The sequence below is a fragment of the Otolemur garnettii genome, unplaced genomic scaffold, assembly GCF_000181295.1.
Source record: "Otolemur garnettii isolate 467f Iridium unplaced genomic scaffold, OtoGar3 scaffold00209, whole genome shotgun sequence".
Lineage (NCBI taxonomy): Eukaryota > Metazoa > Chordata > Mammalia > Primates > Galagidae > Otolemur > Otolemur garnettii.
The window spans coordinates 2,399,089-2,425,126 of NW_003852604.1; the positions used below are offsets into that span (position 1 = coordinate 2,399,089).

At 38.9% G+C, this 26,038-nt stretch overlaps 1 protein-coding gene and 1 non-coding gene across 2 annotated transcripts; both read right to left on the minus strand.

Moving 5' to 3' along the window:
- Positions 1–3,953: 3,953 nt before the first annotated feature.
- On the minus strand, positions 3,954–17,521 carry TCN1 (transcobalamin 1). The gene is made up of 9 exons (XM_003801377.3): positions 17,443–17,521; positions 14,628–14,807; positions 13,309–13,449; positions 11,955–12,110; positions 9,903–10,093; positions 6,864–7,044; positions 5,693–5,876; positions 4,239–4,357; positions 3,954–4,067 (listed from the first exon to the last, which is right to left on the minus strand). Exons 1-9 carry the CDS (start codon positions 17,519–17,521, stop codon positions 4,006–4,008), a joined length of 1,293 nt encoding a protein of 430 aa, XP_003801425.1. The 3' UTR covers positions 3,954–4,005.
- On the minus strand, positions 5,237–5,343 carry LOC111722008. The gene has a single exon (XR_002770975.1). It is a non-coding gene; the product is annotated as a U6 spliceosomal RNA (small nuclear RNA).
- Positions 17,522–26,038: the final 8,517 nt, after the last annotated feature.

Below are 26,038 nucleotides of genomic sequence, written 5' to 3' on the forward strand. Positions count from 1 at the left end.
CTGAAAAAGCAGTCAAGGACTCTATTCCATTCACAGTAGTGCCAAAGAAGATGAAATATTTAGGAGTTTACCTAACAAAGGATGTGAAAGATCTCTATATTGAATGAACATTATTGAAAGTGAGCTAGCATCACAGGGAGACAAGCATGGGTTTGCAAGGGACCCATTCCAACCTTGCAACATTGAGACTCAATTTCACCGGTCAGTTGAAGGGTTAATACTTTTTGTTATTTGGACATAAGAAATCATGTGCCACATATATGACACATGTATTTTTTATCATGCCTTTTCTATGTTTGGATATATTTAGATACATAAACACGGTTGTGTTACAATAGCCTACAGTTTCAGGACAGTGATGTACTGTTGAGATTTGTATCTTAGGAGCAATAGCTTACATATCTATATAGCCTAGGCGTGTAGTAGGCCATGCCATGTAGGTTTGCTTAAGTACACTCAGAGATGTCTGAAGACTATGAAATCGCCTGGTTATATTTCTCAGAATGCATTCTCATTCTTAAGCAATGGGTGACTGTATTCAGCCTTGTGTTTTCTGCTTGAGCTTCCTTATCGACAAAGCTAACTATATATACTGGTTTTCCCAGGATTGTCTCAGTTTTCAATGTTTTCCTTAAAAAATTAATATTATTATTTTTAATTAACAAAATAGTTGAATATATTTATAGGGTACAGTGTAATGTTGGTGAGAAGGGAATGGGGAAGTGTTGGTCAAAGGGTATAAAATTTCAATTAGGCAGGGGGAATATGTCTGTGTGATTTGTTGTATGGCAGGGGTGATGATAGTTAATGTGTATTTCAGAATTGCTAAAAGAGTAATTTTCTAATAACTCTCCACCAAAAAAAAAAAAAAAACAAAAAACTAAGTAGGTGATAGGATGGGTTCATTAACAAGCTTGATTTAGTCATTCCACATTGTCTAAGGCAGTAAGTCTGGATAGTCACCAACATTTGTATTTTAAAATAAGTATCATAAGAATATAGCATAAACTCTGTAAGTTAATGACCCAAGGGCCTGTAACAAACTGGTTAGCATGTGGAGGTGGTCAACATGAGGAACTAGGGCTGCTGTACTGATCTGTACATGTGGTGCACGTCTGGTCTATGAAAATTAGATTGACTTAAGGAGGTGATTACGGTAGGGAGGCGACCAACTTTAGAGGTTCTACTATATTTATACAGTTTTTCTTTTAACACATGATTTGAAATACTGGAGGATGATGCCTAGTCTCAGAAATGCAGAGGGTGCCAGGAAAACATATACACATTTTAAAAAAGGAAAAAAAGTGTATTAAAAATTGTAATACCCAAGTCACATTTGACCTCTGCAGTTACAGCAGGTGCTCAGACTTGGTGACTTGGATTCATCTTTTGTTATCAGTCTATATTGAGCATTACAATTTTAATATAGTTTTTTCCTTTATTGAAATGTGTATACATTTTCTGGCACCCTCTGTATATATGAACACATGCATATATAAGGCACCTGCACTTGTACATTTATCAGAGCACAAGTCACAATTACAAAGGACAAGGAATCTACCTAAGTGCCCACTAACCAATGAGTGGATAAAGAACATGTGGTACATACACACCGTGGAGTGTTACTCAGCTGTAAGAAAGAACAAAGTTGTGTCTTTTGCAGCAACACAGATGGAAGTAGAAGTAATTTTTTTTTTTTTTTGAGACAAAGTCTCATCATGTTGCCCTTGGTAGAGTGCTGTGGCATCATAGCTCACAGCAACTCTTAGGCTTAAGCGATTCTCTTGCCTCAGCCTCCCAAGTTGCTGGGACTATGGGCTCCTGCCACATCACCTGGCTATTTTTTTGGTTGCATTTGTCATTGCTGTTTAGCAGTCCTGGGCTGGGGTCGAACCCGCCTACATCAATGTATGTGGCCGGCACCCTAACCACTGTGCTATGGGGCACTGAGCCTGGAAGTAATCCTAACTCAGTGATTTCAACAGGCATGTCTTGAAAATTTTTAAGGATCATTAATTGAATTCCTTTTGAAAAGAAGTTCAAAGCACAGTGCGTATACCCTTTATTTTTATTCTTTTTTTTGATTAACATAATTTAAGTGTGCCATGGAAGTTTAACTATAGGTTCAAGTGTCCTGTGAGATAAAAAATAGTTGAAAAACACTGGTCTAAAGCATGAAAGTGATTATTTTTATTTTTTTTGAGATAGAGTCTCATTCTATCACCCTGGATAGAGTGTGGTGGCATCACTGTAACTCACAGTAACCTCAACATCAAGAGCAATCCTCCCATCTTGGCATCCCAGAGTGCTAGGATTATAGGCATGAGCCACCATACTTGGCTTCTTTTTTGAGTATTATATATATATATATATATATATTTTTTTTTTTTTTTTTTTGAGACAGAGTCTCAAGCTGTTGCCCTGGATAGAGTGCCATTGTGTCACCACTCACAGCAACCTCAAACTCTTGGGCTAAAGCGATTCTCTTGCCTCAGCCTCCCAAGTAGCTGGGACTACAGGTGCCCACCACAATGCCTGGCTATTTTTTATGTTGCAATTGTCATTGTTGTTTAGCAGGCCTGGACTGGGTTCAAACCCACCAGGCAGTGTATATGTTGCTGGTACCCTACCCACTGAGCTATGGGCACCACCATTGAGTATAATTTTTGGTTATCTTTGCTTTTGCTCTTAACAGTGTCCTGTCTAGATGATAAATTTTATGATCATGCTACTCCTAGACAGTAATGGCAACTCTAGCATTTTGTGTGTTTGTCACCTTTATCCTCTATCCTTCAATTTCACACAGATTGCATAGTTCACAAACAGATGTGAGTGTGGCCCTTGTGTTGACAGCACCATGGGGCCTGGATGGGTGACTAACATGCTTCTAGCTTCTCTAACTTAGCTTTCAAGAAGAGACAGCGACCCAAGTGGCAGAACCCATTTCTGTCCAGCCACAGGGCATCTGTCATGCCTAGTTAATGAAAGCCAGGGCAGAATTAACCTGAGAGTCAAGTCTTCATGCCAGAAATCAGTGTTGGGGAAGAGGGCACAGGCGGGGTTGCTGGTGGAGGGGAGGAGCAGAGGTGATCATTAAGAAAACAGAAGGAGCCATGAAGAAGGTGTTGCATAAACAATTTAACCACTTCTACCCTAGTGCGTTTTGGGGGGAAGTGTTAATTAAAATGTGTTACTTATGCAGCATCTTTTGCCCTTTGATATCTTCAAGGTACCTCCATATCCACACGTAGCTCAGGCACTCAGTATAAAGGGTAATCTGGCTCATGCCACCTAGACATGATTCAGCTTTTTTTTTTTTTTTAATGTGAATTCTGTGGAAATAAACTTTGGAAATGATTTTTTTTGCATGTATTATTTGGATGATATGAATATCAGGGTGATTTTATTGGAAAGAAGAGGAAAGTAAATATGGGAGAAGAACAGGGAGACAGCTGGCGGGGGGAGATGATTTTGCTTCTCAAATTATGGACTGACTTCATGTATAAATCTGCCATCTCCCCCTTTCTTCTGAGCAACACGTTTCTCTCCATCCACCGTCTGTCTGAAGTCAGTATGAGCACTGGGTTCCTCTCTTGCATCTGGGCCTCAGACAATTCAGTTTTCCTGAAGACTTTTTTGGGCTGCAACTTTAGACCTAGAGCCGTATCTCCATTTTACTCAGTTGCTCAAGGTCACCCAGACAGTTAGTGGAGAATCCTTGAGAGAACCCCACTAATTAGACCTGTAATCTAATCTCTTTTCACTTTGCTTCTCCCTGAAGTGATCTTACCTCTACTAACTTCTAAAATCCTTAAAAAAAAAGAACTGTTTAGAACACACTCTTTTTGTATAGTTGTTGATCTTTCATTGAACATACAGGGAGAAAGGGAGGTTATTTCCCCTCCTATTGGGATTAGGATAAGTGAAAAGGAAGGTAGGAGGCCAATTTCTGCTTGGAATTCCACTGCAAAAGGATTCTGTCCAACTCAGGAAGGTTTGGGCTTATTAGTATTTGCTCCAACGAACCTGCAAGTTCTCTCCTTCATGGACAATGTAATTACCAGCTCCTGGAAAGGAAGAACGAGAACTGGCTCAAATGATTTGACCACTCAGTCACCAATACTGGACATGCTCTCTCCCACCTCTTGTCCCCCTCCCCACAAAAGCGCATGCCCGAGTACGCCCAAACACGTTGGCGTTTTCACACTGGGTGTCTCTGTGGCACATCTCTCCCTTACCTTGGCTCAGTGGTTTGCCTCCACTCAGAAGCTGCCAGTAGGTTCTGTCATTACTGTTGGCCCTTAGGCCCTGAACAGAGGTGATGTAGGGGCCCCATTCGCTCTCCTCCATTGTGAAACTGTGGGGAAGGAGAAGGAGTTACAGGGACTTAGAATTTTCAGAGGAAATCCTACGCGAGCTTTTCTCACACTCTAACAAATCTGAGAATTGCTTGATGATGTTACAAAAATGCAGATTTCCTGGCCCCCTCCCCAGATGCTTTGATTTTTAGGTTGGGGCTGAGGCCCAGGAATCTGCATGTTTTATGAACACTCCAGATGATTCTGGTGCTGGCGCTGTACATGCTAGATTAGAGAAATGACGTCCATGGTTTCTGCCACAGTTCTGGCTATACTAGGCACTTTTAGGTCAATAATGTCAACCTTCCACCTCAAAGTAGCGGCTGTTGAAGATATTCATGGTAGAAAGTGCTAACTTCAAATCCTAGACATATCATAAGTTGGTGGGTTTTCTCTTAGGAAGGAGGAACAGGAAAGAATAATCTGATATTTCATGTTGTATTTGTTAAAGAGTGGCATGGTCAGTGTCGGATTCATATTCCTTAGTCCTATTTCTATACCTTCCCGGAAGCCCTCAGAGGCAGCCTTTAAAATATATTTTACATTACACATGTATGTGTGTAGAGAGATATGTCTAGACGTTATTCCAGTAATGTCCATTATTCTCTCTTTACAGCATCCACACCCTGTTGTTGAACATAATACATGTCGACTAGATTTAAGAAGCCAATTCAATGGTACTTTTCAAAGTATCATTTAGTATTTGACCTCCTAGGCCAAGGAACCTGAATTCAGGAGTCTGTGAATTTCCCAAAAGAGGGATATGGAGAGGTTTCAGGGCATCTGTGAAACCCCACTTTAAATGCTAGATTTTCTTTGTATGTTCATTTTTCTGGGATGAGTATTCATTACATTCGTCTGGTTTTCTTTTTTTTTTTTTTAATATGGAACGCTTCATGATTTTGCATGTCATCCTTGTGCAGGGGCCATGCCAATCTTCTCTGTATAGTTCCAATTTTAGTATATGTGCTGCCAAAACAAACACCATTCATCTGATTTTCAAAGGGGTTAGTGATTCAAAAACAATTCAGAACCATGGTTGCAAAACAAAAATGTCTGACTTCACAAGTTCTATTTATTGAAGGACTTTTCTGAAATAAGAATAAACTCTGGAAGTTATTAGTCCATTAAATGAACATTAATGTATTACCTATTATATGCTAGAAGATGAAATAGCTCATCTCCTCTTTAAGATTCCCATTGTGAGATGGGGCTGGCTAGCCAAGGCTCTGACCCAGAAGGGCTTTACATGTGCTTGGGATTTGGGTGCAGACATTCTTACTGAGTCTTTAGAGACAACATAAACACCTTAACCTCAGGTTAGGGAGACATACCCGAATATAGTCTTGTTCTCTTTCTGAGCTTTCTCCATCACATCTAGGAAGACAGAACCTTTTGGCACAGTGACATTGGTGAAATATGTTTCATTTATTCTCACAGAGTAATTGACTGAGATATTAGAGGGTGAGTCAGGAGGCGACACCGTTATAGGCACAGGATTGGAAATGTTGAAGTTACCTGGAGGAGACAGAAGAGCCAAAAACAACATTCAGAATAATGAGAATGATATTAGAGGCGGTACACCTATTCACCTCCCCTTCTAGGGCTCTTTTTCTTTATGTAAAGACAGATTTGATACAAGGAGCAGGTATTACCATTAAGACATGGTAAGAGGCAGATCCTTCACATAATTAAAACAGCAACTGAAACTAGAAACTCACCAGCTTGTGAAGGGGGGACATTCGGCTTAAATTCCAGCTGTTTAAGCAATTCATTTGCCCAACCCCCCTTTCTCACAGATCTCTATCTTTTTTTTCCAGCTTTGGTTCAGGCATACAATAATGTTTGCTTTTTTCATCTCTTAACACTTACTAAAACTAGTTACAGGAGCTGTACTAGTCATGTTACATAGATTACGTCATTCGCTCCTTGCAAAAACCTATGTTAGATACTCATCATTCCCATTTTTTACATTAGAGAACAAGCTTAGAGTTTATACAATTTGCCCACGGCCCCTCAGATTTTAAGTGGCAGAACCAGCAACATATAGAGTTACATGTTGCAAAATCATTTATTTGAATAAATGGCTCATGCTACGATTTTTGAAGCGTACTGCCACATTCCTTCCACACTGATCTCTTATTTCCCTGATGTATCTCTCACCATGGGTAACAGAAGGTCAGAGTCACAGAACGGATCCTCTCTATACTTTGTTTAGGATGGGAATGATGCTCAGATCTCTCGAGACCCAATAACCAGGAAATGCACCTTTGGAGATAGACATTACTTATTCAAGAGTGCCTTGTTTATCAATGTTTGAAACCTCGACTGATGTCTGGCAGCCAGTTAAGAACAAGTCCTCAAGTGATGACACGAATTCTGTCTGGGAACTGTTATGTTTTAAAGGTTTTTCTGGTTACTGTTGGTCCACAAGGACACCTAAATTATTGCATGCTTTGTGTATTATAGTGAAAGGCAAAGTGGTCTGCTAGTTAGATCTTTTACCTGCACTAGAGACACAAGAGTTAACATCCAAGTAGGTCTTTCCCATCACAGCAGGTAAGATCTGCGCTGCGGCAATCGGAATACTGAATGCTCCTTGAGAAATTTCCTCGAGCACTGTGTCCAGAGTTTGTTGGCAATTCCATTGACTTTCTTGGTAATAGTCTGATGACACAAAAAGGGCCTGGGAAGAAGAGAGAGAGAGGGAACAAGAGACATTTCCAATCTCCAAAAAAGAGGAAGCCTACATCTAACTAATACATTAATTCAGTATTTATTGAACATTCACTACATAGGAGTCACTTTAGATAACTTGGCTATCTTACAAGTTTGGGTGGGGAGTTGGGGGACTGCTTAATAACACAACCTATAGTAGCTCTGGTGAGAACAGACTTTCTCTGCTATATTCCCTCCTGTATCCCAACACTGGAAAAATACCTGTCAGACAGGAGGAAGGAACTCAATGGATATTGTTGACACACTATTGTAAAAGGGGCCCTACGATGAATGTCCTGAGAGAAGCATCTCATGGCACGCCTTTCAAAAGAGGAGAGGAACTCATAAACATTGAGTGAGGCTGAGGAAAGGCTTCATGGAGAAGAGAGTAATTGAGGTAGGTCTTGAGTAGTGGTCTAGGAGAATTGTGGAAGAAGAGGCCGAAGAAGGAAGCTGGATCAGACTGAATATCAGGGGGACGTGTCTGATATCATTTGATTGACAATGGGAAGTCTAATAATTTGTTGAAACTGTCCAGGTAGCAGAATGTAAGCTCAATTAAAGAGGCAGAATTGTCAAGTAGCAAAAATTGGGAAGGTATTAGAGTGAGCAAAACAAGAACTAAAGTGGCGGGACTTGATGTTCTGCTCTGCAGTTTCCCGGGGACTGACAATCTCTCTTTTCACCATTTCTTGGGGCTCTTGAAGCTAACCGAGGAGTCAACAAGCATTTGTGGGATGGTAAGAAAAAAGCAAAACTGATGATATTGTGGGCAAGGGGCTTGCGAACCTGCTGTGAATTAATGTCACCTGCAGGGCTTTTAAACAAGACCATGGCTCACATTCCACTGCTGAATTTCTGTATTAACTGGCTGGTGTGGGGCCTGGATGTTTGTGTTTTCTTCTTCTTCTTTTTTTTTTTTTATTAAATGATAGCTGTATACATTAATACAAACATGGGGTACAGTGTAGTGTTTTCATATACAATTTGAAATACTTTCATCAAGCTGGTTAACATAGATTTCATGTCATTTGCTTAGTCATTGTGTCAAAACATTTCTATTCTAGTTCTCTTAAAAACACTTTTAGGTGATTCAAATGTGCAGCCCAAATGGGAAACCACTGCTTTATATCAAGTTCCAGCTTGGCCAAGGCAAACAGCAATATAATTAGTAACAACAACAATACAAATAACCTTAGGATTTGATCTCTGCTTACATCACCAGCCTCGTCCTATGATGTTTCCCAAGGACTCTATGCTGGCCACACTGAACCAGCATGTGGAAACCTCTTCAGAGGGTGCCTCAAAAATGTTTCCGCATTTTAAGAGATGTTTTCTGTGTATTGCTTTTTGAAGTTGAATGGAAGGTACCTTTACTAGTCAAGTGTAACTAGACATGCTCCATGCATACATTTTACCTCAGTTTGTTCACTTTGTGAATGATCAATTTTACTTCCAACAAGATTGCTTAAATCGTGCCCCCCTCCATATGTGATGTGACGTTCTTTTGTGCCTTTGCATCTTTCTTTTTTTTGATTTTTTTTTTTTTATTGTTTGAGATTCATTCAGGATACAGAGAATTAGGTTGCACTGATCACATTTATTAGATAAAGTCCCTCTTCTAATTGTGTTCCATCTCCAAGAGGAGTGCCATACACCGTGACCTCCATCCCCCTCTCTCCTCCCCTCTCCTCACTCCCTCATTCCCTGACTGCCCCCCGTGTATTAGCTTATCTATTTTGTCCTTGCTGTTATCTCTCTTTTGAAAGTTCTCTCACTCCAAATCAGCCTGGCAAACACTCATACTAGTGATTTCAGTAATTCTTTTTTTTTTTTTTTTTGCTGTAAACCTTCTTTTATCTTGTCTTGTTATCTACCTCTTAGAGTTGTGTAAATCAATGAATGATTGCAGGAATAAAGTCCCTGACCTCAAGAAATGTATGCATTGTAGTTACAGTGTAAGTATTGAGCATAAGTTTTGAGACCTACTTCCTGGGTCCTATCTCCATTTGCACAATTTTCTAGTTTTGTAATATTAGCCAAGTAACTCTGTAACTCACATTCCTAATCTAGGAAATGGAGGTAACACAGTAGTCCCCCCTTATCCGCAAGAGATGACTGACACTATGAATGTGTCAACCCTTAAATATACTGTTTTTCCTATTCATACATTCCTCTGATAAAGTTGAATTTCTTAGTCACAGTAAAAGATAAACCACAACAATAATAAAATAGAACAATGATAATAACCCACCACAGCATCACTGCTCTTGTGCTTTGTGGCTGTCGTTAAGTAATAGAAGGATGACGGTGACAGTAATAGAAGGATGACTACTGAGTGACTCAGAGGCGTGGAGTGTGGACAGTATGAACTCACTGGAATAAGGGATGATTCACATCCCAGGTGGAATAGAGCAGGCAGGTGTGAGGGTTTATCACACTACTCAGAATGACACACAATTTAAAATGTGAGTTGTTCACTTCCGAATTTTCCACTTAATAGTTTCACACCATGGTTGACTGTAGGTAATTGAAACTGTGAAAAGCAAAACTATGGATGAGAGGGACTATTGTATATGGTGGAGTGTAAAATTGCATGGGATAGAATAAGATAAGTTGCAGTAGACTAGAATTTCTGACAGAAATTGTAATTAGGAAAAACTTCATAGAAGCATTGGGTGTGGGAAGGTTAATGTTGTAGGCAGGAAGATTTCAGGCAGGGGAGGGGAATGCTTTGAGCAAAATCAGAGTTAGTATAGGAACCACAGAATGGGTAATAGGAGAGGACAAAGATGCTCTTTCCGCCATGACTCCCCTCTGACTCACCTGCATAGCATCTCCCGTACTAAATACATTTCCAATGAGACCATTTTCTTTTTTCTCAGACAGAATCTTCTTTACCAGTGACTCTGTATGATTACTGATCCTCTCTACAGCCTTCTCATCTGCTTTGATCTGCCCATTCATCAGTCTCCTTTTCACACAGGTCAGAGCCAGGACGGCCATTGCACCAGTATCTGTCAGGACACAAAACATTGCTGATAGGGTGACCACCCATCCGACTCTGTCCTCAGCTGAAAAATTTTAGGGCTAAAAGTAGGACAGATCGAGAAAAATTGGGATGGTTGATCATGCTAATTGATGATGGGAGGGAAGGGTTTCAAGATGCAACAATCATTGCTCCAGAAATTACCACCTAAATGTTTTGAAATTCTTGCCCTGTGTTGAGTGGCCAGGTTCCTCATACTTAGTATCTCAAACCATGGTCATAAAAACACCTACAGATTTGTAGGTGGGCACACATGAAAATTCTTCTTTCTTTTTTCATCCTAATTCCTCTCACTTTTTCTATCTTTCTCTATCTTTTCAGTCATATTGGTAAAGGAATTAAGAAACCTAGGATGATATACCAGACAAAATGAAAGATGTCTTTGTAAGTCTCTCAAGAATTCCCTTATATTGATTAAAAAATAGTACTTAACACCAAGGTGGGTGGATTGCCTGAGCTCACAGTTCAAGACCAGCCTGAGCCAGAGCAAGACCTCTGCCTCTAAAAATAGCTGGGCGTTGTGGCGGGTGCCTGTAGTCCCAGCTACTCGGGAGGAAAGAGAATCGCTTGAGCCCAAGAGTTAGAGGTTGCTGTGAACTAGCACTTTACAGAGGGTGACAAAGTGAGACTCTGTCTCAAGGAAAGAAATACAGTACTTAGCAGAATTTTTACTCAGTAAACCTCCTTAAGGGAGAGGATGAGTCAAGAGATTGGGGGAAGGAAGGGTGAGGGTTATTTTTCTGACTTGATACTTGGTGCCTCCTGTGTCCATTAGTGTGGTCCCTTCCCTCTCTCATAGGAAAAGGGTCTCAGAAATCTCACATTCTCCTTGCTGTCTAGAAATACTGAATGCTGATTTTCTTGTATCTTCTTGGAGAAAGATGAGCTTGTGTGTTTGGAGTCATAGGGGCTGAGCTGACTAGAGACTTCCTTTTGGATGTTGAAACTGACACAGTGAAAAATTTCTGGCTCTTCTCCAAGATGAATACATACTTTATTGTGTAAAATATTAGAATCTGTCACTGAGGAAGTGGTATTTTTTCGAGTCAACCCCATGTTTACATTTTCTGCATAAATTAGAGAAAGATGAAATGTTAAGATAAACGAATTTCACTGTATTTCCTTCCCCTACAACTTATACTTCCTAAAATGTTTTATATGAGTATTCTCATCTGTTACCCTAATTTTACAAATTAGGATCCAGAGTCAACATCCACTGGTTATACAGGCAGTCCCTGAGTTACGAACATCCAACTTATGAACAACTTGCACTTACAAATGGGGCTATAACAGGTAATCAGTAAATGTACCTGTTTCAGCTTACATACAAATTCAACTTAAGAATAGACCTAGTTCATTCTTTACCTGGGAACTGCTTGTATAACTCAAGGGGGAACATGTGACCTTTTGATTTCAAGGTGGTTCTCTTTTAAGCACCAAAGGAGGCAAACAGCTTCATCTTTCTGTGGTGCACACCTTTTAAAGAAAGGATGTGTTCTGTAAAATTTAGATTCAGTGAAAAGGCCATGGTTAAGCATCTAGAAGGCCACATGTGACCCCAAGGCCACAAGTTCCTCACCCCTATGGCTCTTCCTTTTATACCACACATCTAGAAAGAGGCTTAAAGGCCACCCATTATCCCTTCTTCTCCAAAAGAAAATTTTCTTCTGAGGGGACTAGGGTTGAAGAAAAGAGACAAAACAAACAAACAAACATCCCCCCCCCAAAAAAAAACCCCACAACAATTACTTACTGGTAGAAAAACGCAAGGGCAAGATGTGCTCATGACCATGTCCTTTGTACCACAGAAGGTGGATTTGGTGACTCACCTACTGAGAACTGGCCGCTCAAATAGTAGTTTTTATTTTCAGGAGAGAAGAGTTCAGTGACTTCGGGGATTGAGTAGCTCCCATTGAAGAGACATAAGGCCAGCAGGTTCAGGCTGAGCTGGTAGTAGTTAGTCAGTGGGTTGCCATCGTGTGCTCCTGGCAAAGAGGAGAAATACCTCACTCAGGGAAGGGGCACTGAAATAAAACATTTTCCATCTATTCCTACTTATATGATTTCCATTTCTCCACGTTTAAGGAGAGGTGAGTAATAGAAGTCTTGTGCCTATAATCTTAGCACTCTGGGAGGCTGAGGTGGGAAGATCTCTTGAGCTCAGGTGTTTGAGACCAGCCTGAGCAAAAATGAGAACCTCTTTCTCCTAAAAATAGAAATAATTAGCTAGAATTGTGGAGGGCACCTGTAGTCCCATCTATGGGGGAGGCTGAGGCAGGAAAATTGCTTGATTCCAGGAGTTTGAGGTTGCTGTGAGCTATGCTAATGGCACAGCACTCTAGCCTGGGGAACAGAGTGGGACTCTGTCTCTAAATAAATACTAAAAGAATGGGTAGGATTCTGTCTCTAAAGAAATAAATAAATAAAGGAGATCACCCATAGAATCAGCAAGCCTGATTAAATGTTTTAAAAGACATTTAAAGTCTATTCAACTCCTTTCATTTTACAACTGAAGGAACCCAGCCCTCAAGAGATTAAGATGTTATCCAGATATTTAGGTAGTTACAGAGCTATGACCAGAACCCAGGTTTTTCACCTTCAACGCTCTTGCACTTTTAGCAGGAAGGTGTCGGATCTATAAGTCGGAGTTGAAGGTCATTTCAAAGAAAGATAGCATCAGAGGGACTAAACGAATAAAAAAAAATGGCAGTTGAAATAAATCCAGTGTACGTCACTAGTGGCCCACCATGGTCAACTTGTTCTTCAAGTTGATAAAGTACTTTCGCCATCTTTATCTCTTAGGCCAGCACTGGATGCTTTGGTACTTATGACACAGCGTCCCGCATTAGGCAGCTATTCCTGGTATAATTTTTTATTTGTCTAAAAGCCAAGCTGCTGGAGGACTTGAGAACACGGTGTGTGCGTGTGTCTGTCTGCCATCATATGTAAAGTAGTATGTGACACAGGGTCAGCAATCAGTTGAACATATTTAAAATGAAAATTCATGATGTATTTGGAAACAAGAAAGCAGAGTGGCCTGTGAGATGAAGTGGGATAATGAGATGAAGAGGAGGAGAAAAGAGTGGAGGGAAGAGATCGGAATCACGGGAAGAGATGACACAGTTCGGAATCACGGGAAGAGATGACAAGGTTGTCTAGGGTCTCGAAACATTTGATTCTTACCCATATTTTCGATTTCTGCACGGAATTTATTTTCTAGCTGGCCAATCAGGTGGTAGTCATAGATAACCTTTTCATCTTGGGTATGACATGCTCCCAATGCCATTACAATCAAGGCAAGCTGTCCTGAGGTTAAATTTGACACTGAAAAGAAAAGTGTTCAAGCTTAACAAGGTGCATGCCAATGATGCTTCTGGCCTTCTGTCTTCCCTGCTGCTCATGTTGCCTGTCCCTGTATTCCATCTCACTCCACACAGTCCTAGGAACTGGTACACAATATTACTATGCTGAATATTGTAGGCGATTGTAACACAGTGGTAAATACATCCAAAAATCAAACAGGTACAGTAAAGATATAGCATAATAACCTTATGGGCCCACTGTCATATAGGCAGTCCATCATTATGTGGTATATGACTACCCCATCCTTTACCCCCAAAACAGAGCCTTTATAGCAGTACTACATAAATGCAGTCTTTATATAGATCTTAGTCTTTTCCATGAAATCATGGAATCTTTTGGAATTGTGACATTCTTATAAAAATAAAGAAAGAAGGTAAAAAGATAAATAACGAGACCTTGATGAGAGGGGGAAGGATAGGTAGGGTAAATTCACACCTGACTGGTGCAGGGCACACCTGGGTAAAGGGCACACTTAGAACTTTGATTTAACATGGACAAAAGCACATATGTAACGAAACTGTGTGTACTGCTGAAATATTCTGAAAATTTAAAAAAGACCTTGGTATTTTTTTTTCTCTGTGTGCTACCACCTTGCCAGGATAGTAACAAATGATTTTTATATTTTGCATTATAAATATCAAAACTCTCAGGCTTCTCACAATTTTTACAATGATATTATTACATAGGTAAGGTGTTTGCATTTCCCCCTTATATTAATTAGAAATCTCAGGCTCAGTATTGACATGACTGGCTCAAGGCTGAGCATGGACTCAAACCCATTCCAAATTTTTACTGCTTCTTGGTTTCCTCTCTCTTGTCACCTTTCCTAGTTATGGCCCTCATCCCTGTGTGGGTGTGAACTCAGCTAGCTTATATAACAGTATTAACAGATAAAAGCCCATAGCTTTTCCTTGTGGATTCTTGAAGCAAAATGATCTTTAGGAGCAAGCAAGATCTATCTCTAGAGGAAGTGGCAGAGGATTGGTATTTGGAGGCACCTTTCTGCCACCTCAAGTGTTAAACATCTAGGATAGATATAGCAGGGATACTCCGGACACTTAATTTTTAGGATTTGTTAGTGACAATCTTTCTCATTGGTAAATCTTTTGCTCAGTCTTCCTGAGAACATAGGCACTCACCATTCCGTTGCATATTGTATTTGACTTGTTGAAGCAAGTGTTGCTTTATGACTGGGTCTGCGATCCCAACCAGTCTCTGGGACAACAGGACGTTGGCAGCGTCTGTTCCCCTGGTATATTTTGATTTGTCCATTGCACGCAACAGAGGTGCTAGACGGAAGTAGTTTTCTTCACTTATGGCTGTAGCAGAGGAGAAATGAAACACAAGACTCAGAAAATACTAAGACTTGGAGCAAAGGCATTAAAATATTTAAGAATAGGCATGGGACAGACCTAGACCAATCCAGTGGCCAGTGACTATGTTGGTGGAATAATATAAAGGCGAGTCTGGAACCCTTGCCCCCACACCAGACATTACTTTTTTAACAACCAGCATGAAAATGGCTGTACAACTGGTACAGCCTCAGCATGTGTACTGGCAGAATATCGGTCTTACCTGAGGGATATAGTACCGTTCCCTAGTTTTGTGAAACAGGCCTACAGAGAGAGTATTCTTAAAGAAACTCTAATTTCTTAGAGAGAAACTCTAATTTCTTAAAGAAACTAATTGGAGGCTTAATTGCAACTAGAATATACATCTGCCTTCCAGTCAGAAGTACTTTCTACCTTCTGGATTCAGTTCTTCCTCTGTCTTCTTTGAAATCAATTGATTTAATATTGAGGAAATGCAGGGAAAAAATCCTATGGTATGCTGGTGATTGACCCTAAAACTTCACCGTTTGGTTGTCAAATTGGCCAAGCATTAAGATAATTAATTATTCAGCATTAGACACCCTTGAATGTGCCCACCTCCCAGTTTTGGTTTACAACATGTCTAAATTCCAGCAATTGAGGGAATTCAATTATACTGTGGAAGTAAAAAGAGAATCCAGATCCCTCAAAGAACTAGCAGAGAATAAAAAGAATTCGTTTCCCTCAAAGAACTAGCAGAGAATAAAAAGAATTCGTTACCACTTGAAACACAGGACAATTTCTCAACATACTTCATTCGGAACCTTGAGGAGTAGCCACAAATGCTACTCACTTCCAGATTGTAAGAAGAATATGAGTCTTGGATTTATTCAGTCAGACCTTGGCTACACTCTGTGCCCCCTGACTTATGGGTGTGAATAAATTACATAACTTTTCTAATCCCCCATTTCCTCATTTTAAAATTATGGATATTAACACCTGCCTTACAGATAATGGACAAGAAATCATTTAATAAATTATAAAATGCTATATCTATTGTTACTTGCAATCAACTGGAATTTTTATCAGTAGTTGAGAAGCTAGGAAATGTGATTTCCCTTGCCCATTTTTTCTTCACTCTAAAAGAAAGAGTCAAGAGGATCTGAATGGAGTGATTGTAGGAAGGTCATGGTTTGTTGCCAGCACAATGGGACAATTGTGAATTGTCTCTCCGAGATTTTGTGGAAGCGTCCAGTTCAGTAGATTTTCTGGCTCTGAAACAGGCTTTTCCTGGTCAACAACTCAAATCTGCTTCCCTGACCACTAAAGATAAATTTAATTATTTTGAACTTCAAAGTTCAATAAATTGAACTTCAAAGCCTCCATAAAGATCTTCTGTTCTTCATCTCCAACAGGAGAAATGTCAGGCCAGGAAGAAAAATTAGAGTTGGCAGATTCTCTGCTTTTGCTTTAGGAATACAAGTTTGTTTTTTGATCTCTTCTTATTTGCTTCAGAGCTCAAAAAAGATGTAACCACAGATGGTACCACCTAATCATCTTTGGGCTGGTTTGAAACTGAATTCCAGAATAAAGTCTCACAACTGGGAAATCATACACCAGAGAGCTACATCAGACTCATCTTTGCTTCAATACCCTCCCCCCATTACCTTCCATTTATGGATGAGAGTAAAGAAATTCAGAAATATTGGGTCCTTCAACTACTAAGAGCTTAAAGTAGACCTGAACCTAGGTGTCATTTCTCCTTATTAGTCTTTAAGAGAACCACACAATCTCTGGAGCCAACACTTAGAGGAGAGATGATGAGACTTTTACCCATGTCTCCTTGGAAAGAGTTGAAGGGAGGGAGGTATGCAGCTTGGAACATCTAAACCAACTAATGACTAGAAGACAGTCCTCATTATTTGAAGGGTATTAATTTTTTTTTCTATGTAGTTAAAAGTGGTTAACCCAAAAAGCATGGGTTGAACTTCAGAAAAATAGATTGCATATTTAAACCAAAGGATCAATTTTTTTTTTTTTTGAGACAGAGTCTCACTTTGCCACCCTCTGTAGAATGCTATGGCATCATAGTTCATGGCAACCTCAAATTCTTGGGCACAAGTAATCCTCTTGCTCAGCTTCCCAAATAGCTGGGACTACAGGCACCTGCCAAACGCCTGGCTGTTTTTTAGAGAGGAGGTCTCGCTCTGGCTTAGGCTAGTTTTGAACTCCTCAGCTCAAGCAATCCACCCACCTCAGCCTCCCAAAGTGCTAAAATTACAGGCATGAGCCAAGCGGTTGGCCTCTTTTTCCATGATCTTGAGAAGTTTCTGGGATCATGAATTTTCTGTCATTGGAAATTAACAAGAAGAGACAGTTACTTGGGTAAGGATGCTGTGCTAACAGGCTCTGAACATAAAGGGAGCAGGTAGGCAAGTTAACACATACACTGTGATTCCTCTCGAAAAACCCTACGTTGTGGTGGGACTTTCCTCACCATCTGCCACCCTTTCCATCACTCACAGAGTCAAATCACATATGGAATTGAAATAGGATCTTTCCCAAGTAACTACACAGCGTCCCCTGTGAACAGCCCTCAGTAGGACTATCACACTACAGTAATTTTAGCTTCAAGCTTACTCACCACAGGTCTTGCATAGTTGGCTTGGGACAAGAGAAAAGAGTAAGAGCCCCAGCAGGGGCAGCTGATATGATTGTCTCATCTTTCCAGCTGTGTTCTGGAATGTCAAGGGCTTGGCTGGCTATGTATTCGGTGATGGGCAGAAGGCAGTGAGCACTCCTCTTTCAGTTTGCCTCAGACTCTTTCACTCAAGCTAATATTGAGCAACACCAGAGGGTGTGGTCAAGTGTATTTGTCCATGAAATGTGGTGAACAGGAAGAAGACTTGAATGGTATGGCTAGAGAGAATGAAGAAATAAAGGTTCTTTGTTTCTTTGTTTTCTGTTCTAAATCTTTCACATTTATTACTTGCTTTCAGCCTATTGAACATATAATAGATGAATGACTGTTTTTAGCAATGTTTCTTTTTTTTATTTCATTTTATGTTTCATTTATGTCTCTTGAGAGATTAAATTTGATCAGGCAAACACATACAATATATGAAAAGGGAAGGAAAAGTTGTAAGTCTGAAATTGGAGCAAGAAGGACTGGGGGGCAGGCATATAAGAGAACCTTTGGCATAGTAGTTTTGCAAAAAGTTTTCAATATATTTGGGGAGGGAGTTCATTTTTATTCCATAGATTTATTAGATATTGGTGAGGTCTGGGCTTTTTAGCATATCCATCACCTGAATGGTACACATTGTACCCAATAAGTAATCTTTTATCCCTTATCCCCTCCTGACCTCCTACCTTTGGAGCCTCCAACTCCACCCAACTTACTGCAAAAGACATCATTTCATTATTTCTTATTGTTGAGTAGTACTCCCTCAAAGGTCAGTGGAGACTGAGGTTGATTCCATATCTTTGCAATTATGACTTATGATCTGTGGTAAACATGAGTGCATATAATGAGTGATATAATGATTTATTTTCCTTTGTAGGTGACTAATAGTGGGTTTTCTGGATCAAATGGTAGATCTCCTTTTAGTTCCTTGAGAAATTGCAATACTATTTTCCATAGAGATTGAACTACTTTACATCCCCATCAACAGTGTATAAGTGTTGCCTTTTTACTGTATCCATACTATACTAGAGCCTATGTGTATTGTTTTTTGACTATTTATTTGTTTATTTATTTAGAGACAGAGTCTCATTTTGTTGCTCTCGGTAGAGTGCCATTGTGTCACAGCTCACAACAGCTTCAAACTCTTGGGCTCAAGTGATTTCTCTTGCTTCACCCTCCCAAGTAACTGGGACTACAGGTGCCTGTCACAACAGTTGGCTGTTTTTAGAGACAGCATCTCCCTCTTGCTCAAGCTGGTCTTGAACTTGTGAGCCCAGTCCATGTACTTGCCCTGGCCTTGCAGAGTGCTAAAATTACAGGTGTGAGCCACCATGCCCAGCCTGTTTTTAGACTTTTTAACAATAGCTATCACTAGGTATTTACCCAGAAGAACTAAAGCATTTTACCACAAAGACATTTGCACCAGAATGTTCAGAATGTTGCAGCTCAATTCATAATTCCCAAGTCATGGGAACAACCCAAATGCCCATCTACCCATAAAGGGATTAACAAATTGTGGTATATGGACTGGGCAGGGTGGCTCACATCTGTAATCCCAACACTTGGGACGCTGAGGTGGGTGGATTGCCTGAGCTCACAGGTTAGAGACCAGCCTGAGCAAGACCAGCCTAAAAATAGCTGGGCATTGTGGCAGGGGACCTACAGTCCCATCTACTTGGGAGGCTGAGGCAAGAGAATTGCTTGAGCCCAGGAATTTGAGGTATGATGCCATGGCACTCTACCAAGAGTGACAAGGTGAGACTCAAAAAAAAAATTGTGGTATATGTAAACCATGGAATATTACTCAACCATAAGAAATGATGGAGCCCTTATATCTTTTATATTTACCGGGATAGAATTGAAACACATTCTTCTCAGTAAAGTATCTCAAGAATGGAAAAAGTAATATCCAATGTACTCAATACCAATATGAAAACAATATATAAACAATTACATGCTTGTACAAATGATAAAACACAAAAATAGTCTAGGAAGGGGTGGGTCTATTTTTAAATAGGGAGGGCGATTAGAGGGAGAAGGGAGGGCATTTGGCTAGATCTCACTTAATGTGCACAATGTGAGGGTATTCAGCACACCTCTTGGGTGAAGGGCTCTTCTACAACTTGAACTTTACCTTGGAAGTGAGAATAATTGCTATTCTGACAGAAGTAAGCTGCTATCTTGTGCTTTTAATTTGCATTTCCCTGATGATTAGTTGAACATTTTTCATGTGATTTTTGGTCATTTGTATATCATCATTTGAAAAACATCTGTTCATGTTGCTTGCCTATTTTTAAATAAGGTTATCTGTATTTTTCTTTCTGAATTATTGTCATTCTTTGTTTATTCTGGATATCAGTCCTTTGTCAGATACATAGTTTACAAATATTTTTTCTCATTTTGTAGGTTGTCTATTTACTCTGTTGATTGTTTCTTTTGCTATGCAGAAGCTTTTTAGTTTAACCAAGCCCCATTTATTTGTTTTTGTTGCATTTTCTTTTGGGGTTTCAGTCACAAATTCTTTGCCCAGGCCAATGTCCAGAAGAGTTTTTCAAAGGTTCTCTTCTAGAATTTTCAATTTCAGGTCTTACATTTAAGTTTTTAATCATTTTGAGTTAATTTTTGCATATTGTGAGAGAAGAGGATCCAGTTTCATTCTTCTGCATATGACTGTTCAATTCTCCCAGCACCATTTATTGAATAGGGTGTCTTTTCCCTAGTGTGTGTTTTTATCTACCTTGTTGAAGATTGGTTGGCAATAGTGGTTTTGACCTGTGATTGTATCCTAAATAGATACTCTGAGTGTTTCCTAGCCCGGGATGAAAACTGGAGAGATTTGAATCCAATGCATGCTGCATTTGAGAAGTGTTGCTTGTCATAGTTCTTATGAGAATCATTCATATTAGAGACTGCCACCAGCCATACATGACCTATATTATATTAAGAGAGAGAGATGCCTTCTACTAATTTGTTGAGAGATTTTATCATGAAAGGATGCTAAATTTTGCCAACTGCTTCCCCCCCCCCCATCTATCCTTTTAATGTATTATTGAATTTGGTTTGCTAGTACAACTAAAGTTGAGGATTTTTAGATCTATGTTTATCAGGGTCACTGGCCTGTAATTTTCTTTCCTTATAGTGTCCTTATCTGGCTTTGGCATTAGAGTGATATTCATTTTATAAAATGAGATTGGAAACATTCTCTCTTAATTTGTTGGAACAGATTATGAAGGATTGCCATTAATTCTCTTTTAGATGCTTGATAGAATTCACCAGTGAAGACTTCTAGAAGTCCTGGGCTTTTCATTGTTGGGAGGTTTTTTTGATTACTGATTCAATCTCCTTATTCATTTTTGGTCTGTTCAGATTTTCTGTTTCTTCAGGATTCATAGTAGGTTGTATGTTTGCAGGAATTTATCTATTTCTTCTAGGTTATCTGACTTGTTAGCATATAATTCTTCATAATAATTCCTTGGCTATCTGTGGTAGCCATTGCAATGTCACTGCTTTCATTTATAATTTTACTTATTTGAGTCTTCTTTTTTCCTAGTTCAGTCCAGATGACTATTCCAGTTGTTTAAATTTCATTTATCTTTCTGAAAAACCAATTCTTAGTTTTGTTTATCTTTTCTATTATTTTTCCAATTCTCTATTTCATTCATTTTTGATATCTTTGTTATTTTCTTCCTCATGATAACTTTGAATTGAGATTATTGTTTTTTCAGTTCCTTAATATGTAAAATTAATTTTTTTCACTTGCAATTATTTTTCTTAATGTATCACATTTATAAGTATGAACTTTGCTCTTAGCAATGCTTTTGCTGTATCTCATATGTTTCCAGATAGATGTGTTTCCATTTTCATTTGTCTGAAGAATTCCGTATTGATTTCGTCTTTGACACATTGGTTCTTCATGAGTATATTATTTAATTTCATGTATTTGTCAATTTTCTGATCTTTCTTGTGTTATTGATTTACAGTTACATATCCTTCTGTTCAGAAAAGACATTCATTATGAGACTTCAAGCTTTTTAAATTTGTTAAGACTTATTTTGTGGCTTAATACGATCTATTATGGAGAATGTTCTTGTGTGCACTTGAGAAAAATGCGTACTATGCTGCTGTTGGATGGAATGTTCTGTGTGTGCCTAGTCTATTTCCTTACTGATTTTCTGACTGGATTACCTATCCATTGTTGAGAGTGATGTATTAAAATCACCTACTGTTATTGTGTTGCCGTTTCCTTCTATTAGTTCTGTTAATATTTGCTTTATATATTTAAGAGCTACAATGTTGAGTGCATAAATATTTACAATTATTATATCTTTTTGGTGAATTGACTTCCTTATCATTACATAATGATTTTTATCCTGGAACATTTTTTAATTTAAATTCTATTTTATCTGAAATACATACAGCCACATCTGCTCTCTTTTGATTATGATTTGAATGGAATATCTTTTTCCATCTCTTTACTTTTATCCTTTTGTGTGTCCTTACAGCTATTGTGAATCTCTTGTAAGCAGCACATCATTGTATATTGTTTTTTATCCCTATAACCAATCTGTGTTTTTTGATTAGAGAATTTAGTGCATTGAAGTCTAAAGTAATTTTGATCAGGACTTACTATTGCCATTGCCATTTTGTTAATTGTTTTCTGATAGTTTTTTTTTTTTTTTTGCAGTTTTTGGCCAGGGCTGGGTTTGAACCTGCCACCTCCAGCATGTGGGGTTGGCGCCCTACCCTTTGAGCCACAGGTGCTGCCCATTTTCTGATTGTTTTGTAGTTATTTTGTTCCTTTCTTCCTCTCTTGCTGGCTTTTGTTATTACTTGATAACATTTTAAGTGGTCTGTTTTGATTCCTTCTTTTGAATGTTTCATGTTACAGGTTTCTCTAAAGCTGTTTTGTTTTTTTTAAAATCAAGATCATAAGTTGTTTCTACTTTGCTGCTGCCAATGGTGATTCTAAATTTTCCTTTTACTTGACCTGATAGTTGATTATCCTCTTCTTTTTAAATGCTTACTTCATTTAGCTGGAATACTATACTTCTCTGGAGTTATTTCTACCTTTTGACTGTTCATTTTTGGTCTCCTTTGCTGGCCCCTCTTAATACATTTAACTTCTAACAGTTAATCTCCTAGTGTTCGGTCCTGGAACTCTTGTTACTCCTATATTGATCTTAGTTAATCCTAATGCTTTAAATTACACTTATGTGCTCATGTTTCTAATAGCACATCACCCTAAATTCAAACTTGAATTGGGGCCTGGTCTTGTGAGTTATGTGGGTCAATAGGATTTTAGCAAATATGAGACAAGTGGAAACTTGAAAATTGCTTTTACCTTGGTTTCTGTGTTTTGATTCCTGTAACCACAATGTGTATGAACCTGAGCTAGTCTTCTGGAAAGGGCATTTAGAGGGGAATTGGAACATTTAAGCTAGCAGCCTGCCAACTGCCTGACATTGGGTGACATAATTTTAGATGATTTAGCACTAATTGAGCCACTAGATGACTAAAGTCACGTGAATAATGCTGGCCAAGACCAATAGAAGAACTGCTTAGCTAAAATTAGCCCAAGTTTCTGACCCATAGAATTGTGACAAAATGATTTAAGCCACTAGGTTTTGGGGTGGATAATTTATGCAACAGTAGCTAAGCGATGCACCAGATTTAGAATTTTTCCAGTTTTTAGTTTAAACAATGTTTTAGTAAACTGAGCATCTATTTCATTCCTAAGTACTTCATGTTCCATTAGCTGAAGTCATAGATCCTTGTAAGTCAAAACACTCCGATTGTCTGTGGTTCTGTAGCCATTTATGGTAATTGCTACAACTTATCTTTGATGATTAAGAACTGTCATCTAATTTTGGCTAATCTAGGATCACCTTTTAGCAACTGAAATAATTTTAATAGCTAAATCTCTCACTGTCATTCTCAACTACTTCTCCTTGCTAATTCATATCTTAATGTAATAATTAAGGGAGCATTCTCTGGAACATTCCAGGGAAGAAAGAGGCACAGTGAATTGGAATAGACTTTGCACTTAACTCCTTGGGGCATAACAGGACCCAATCCTAATGATGTGTCTATAAACAATTTGAACACAATAAATCTACATTCTCATCTCTTGTAGCCTTTGGCAGAAAATTTCTGGTATATCATTGAACCGAAGGATACCATTCAATAGTTTTTAGTGTATTCACTAGTATGGGCAACCATCACCATAGTCAATTATAGAACATTTTCATCACCCAAAAAGAAAACTCATACCCATTAGCTGGCACCCATTAGTCCTAGTCAACTACTCATCCACTTTCTGTCTCTATAGATTTATCTATTCTAGACAATCACATAAATGGAGTCAGACAATATACAGTCTTTTGTGACTGGCTTCTTTCATTCAGTATAATGTTTTCAAGTTTCATCTATGTTTCTTATTGTATAGATACACCACATTTAATTTATCCATTCATTAGTTGATAGGTATTTAGGTTTTTTCTATTTTTTTTTGGCTATTATGAATAATACTGCTGTGAACATTTGTGTACTAGGTTTTGTATAGACATGTTTTCAGTTGTCTTGGTATATGCTTAGAAGTTTAATTGCTGGGTCTTATGGTTATACTGTACCTACCTTTTGAGGAACTGCCAGTTTTCCAAATTAGTTGCAGCATTTTATAGTCCCACCAGCAATATATGGATAAGAGCTCCCATTTCTCCATATTGTCCCTAACAATTTTTTTTGTGTGTTTTATCTTAGTCATCCGATTGATTGTGCAGTGATCTCTCACTGAATTTTGATTTTCCTTTCCCTAATAAGTAATGACACTGAGCATCTTTTTGTGCCATTATTATCCATTTGTGTATCTTTTTTTAAAAAGAAAACTTTATTTAGAATCCATTGTTTTAATTGTGTTCCCATTTGCCTTTTTATTAGTGAGTTGCAAGAGTCCCTTATGTATTTTAGATACAAGCTCCTTACCAGAGACGTGATTTGCAAATTTCCTCTCAGACTGTGGGTTGTATTTTCTGCCTAAATTCTTAAAAATTACTCATTATCTTTGATTCTTCCTTTTAATTTGAGATATATTTTTCCCTTGTCCTCTGTGATGCTCTCTCCTAATTTTTCTCCTAGGAGAAAGAAAAGGAATTCTCAGGAGATACAGTTCGAATTACATTGGCTTGAGACTTTTCATCTATGAAAATGGAAATTTTGAATTTCCTTTGCAACAGAGATATGTTACCATGAGAATATTTTAAAAATATCATTTATAATCCTCATTCCTGGTTAAAATCTTAAAGGTTTCCACTGTGTTTTGAATAAAACTCTAGACGTTAAATGTGATCTCTAAGAACCTGGCTGTTTTCTGGCTCTCAGGTGTTATCTCTCTGCCTTGTACATCATGCTACAGCCTCCATTTTTCAGTTTCTCTAATATGCCAAGTTCCTTCCTGCCACAGGGCTTTTGCAGGTGTGGTTTTCCTCTCCTAAGTTCTTGCTGTCGGATGGTCCTGCTTCCTGCCTTTTCAAATGGCCAACTCCTCTTTCTGCCTAACTGCTGCTTCTCAGGGATGCTCTCTCTGCACTCTCAGTCCTGGTGATGTCTCCCTGCTAGCTACTCCCTTGACACTTTGTACTTTTCCTTTGTAGCACTTCTGAGAATTGCAGTTACCTTTTTTGCAGCATTATTTCTTAACTGTGCATATTTAACGTTTATCTCCCTGCTAGGCTGTGAGTTGCTCAAAGGCAAGGATAAGTCTTTCTTGTTCACTGTTGTGTCCCACACTGCACCAGGCACCAGGCACCATGTCTGGACATAAGAGGTTGTCAAATATTTGTAGCAAGGAACCTCAGATCCTTGAGCCAAATGATAAATTAATAATGCATATTGGTAGATAATCTCATTGGATAAATATTAGAAATTTATACAGGAACAAACTAGAAAAAACAAAAAGTAACTGATTGAAGTGGCTTTCACTGGGATTGAGAGTGAGCTGGGGATTTAAATGTCTGGAGTTGAAGTCAAAGTGGCCCAAGCTTTAAGTATGTTAGTGTTCTCTACCCAGAATTTCCTTATCTAATCAAGCAGACCCACTTTGAGATAATCTATACTCCTTAGCAATTCCCTTGCTGATAAGTGTAATTCTTTGTCATTCTGGTTGTTTGCTTGACTTAACTGAAGGTAAACAATGGGGAGTGACCCAAGCACTAACACCCCCAAGTCTAGTGAAACTTAGGTCCTTCAAGGCTTAGTGGCAGAGCAAAACCAGGCCCTAGGAGCTGCAACAGAGATCAGGAGGTGTCTCTCGAGAGAAGTCATTCTGAGCCAGGAGAAATGACCCCAGGCCTGCTCCCACCTGGCAGGTGTGCCTGCAGCAAGGCCTCAAGTGGAGGCAATTATCATGCATAGCTATGTAGAAGCTGTAAAGAAACTATTGAACAAAGTGTTTTGGCCTCCTGTTTCGATGAAGCAACTTTCATTAGGAGATGGATATATGTATTTTCATATAGAATTCTCAGAGTTTTCATCTGAATGATTATGTGGCATCTCTGAA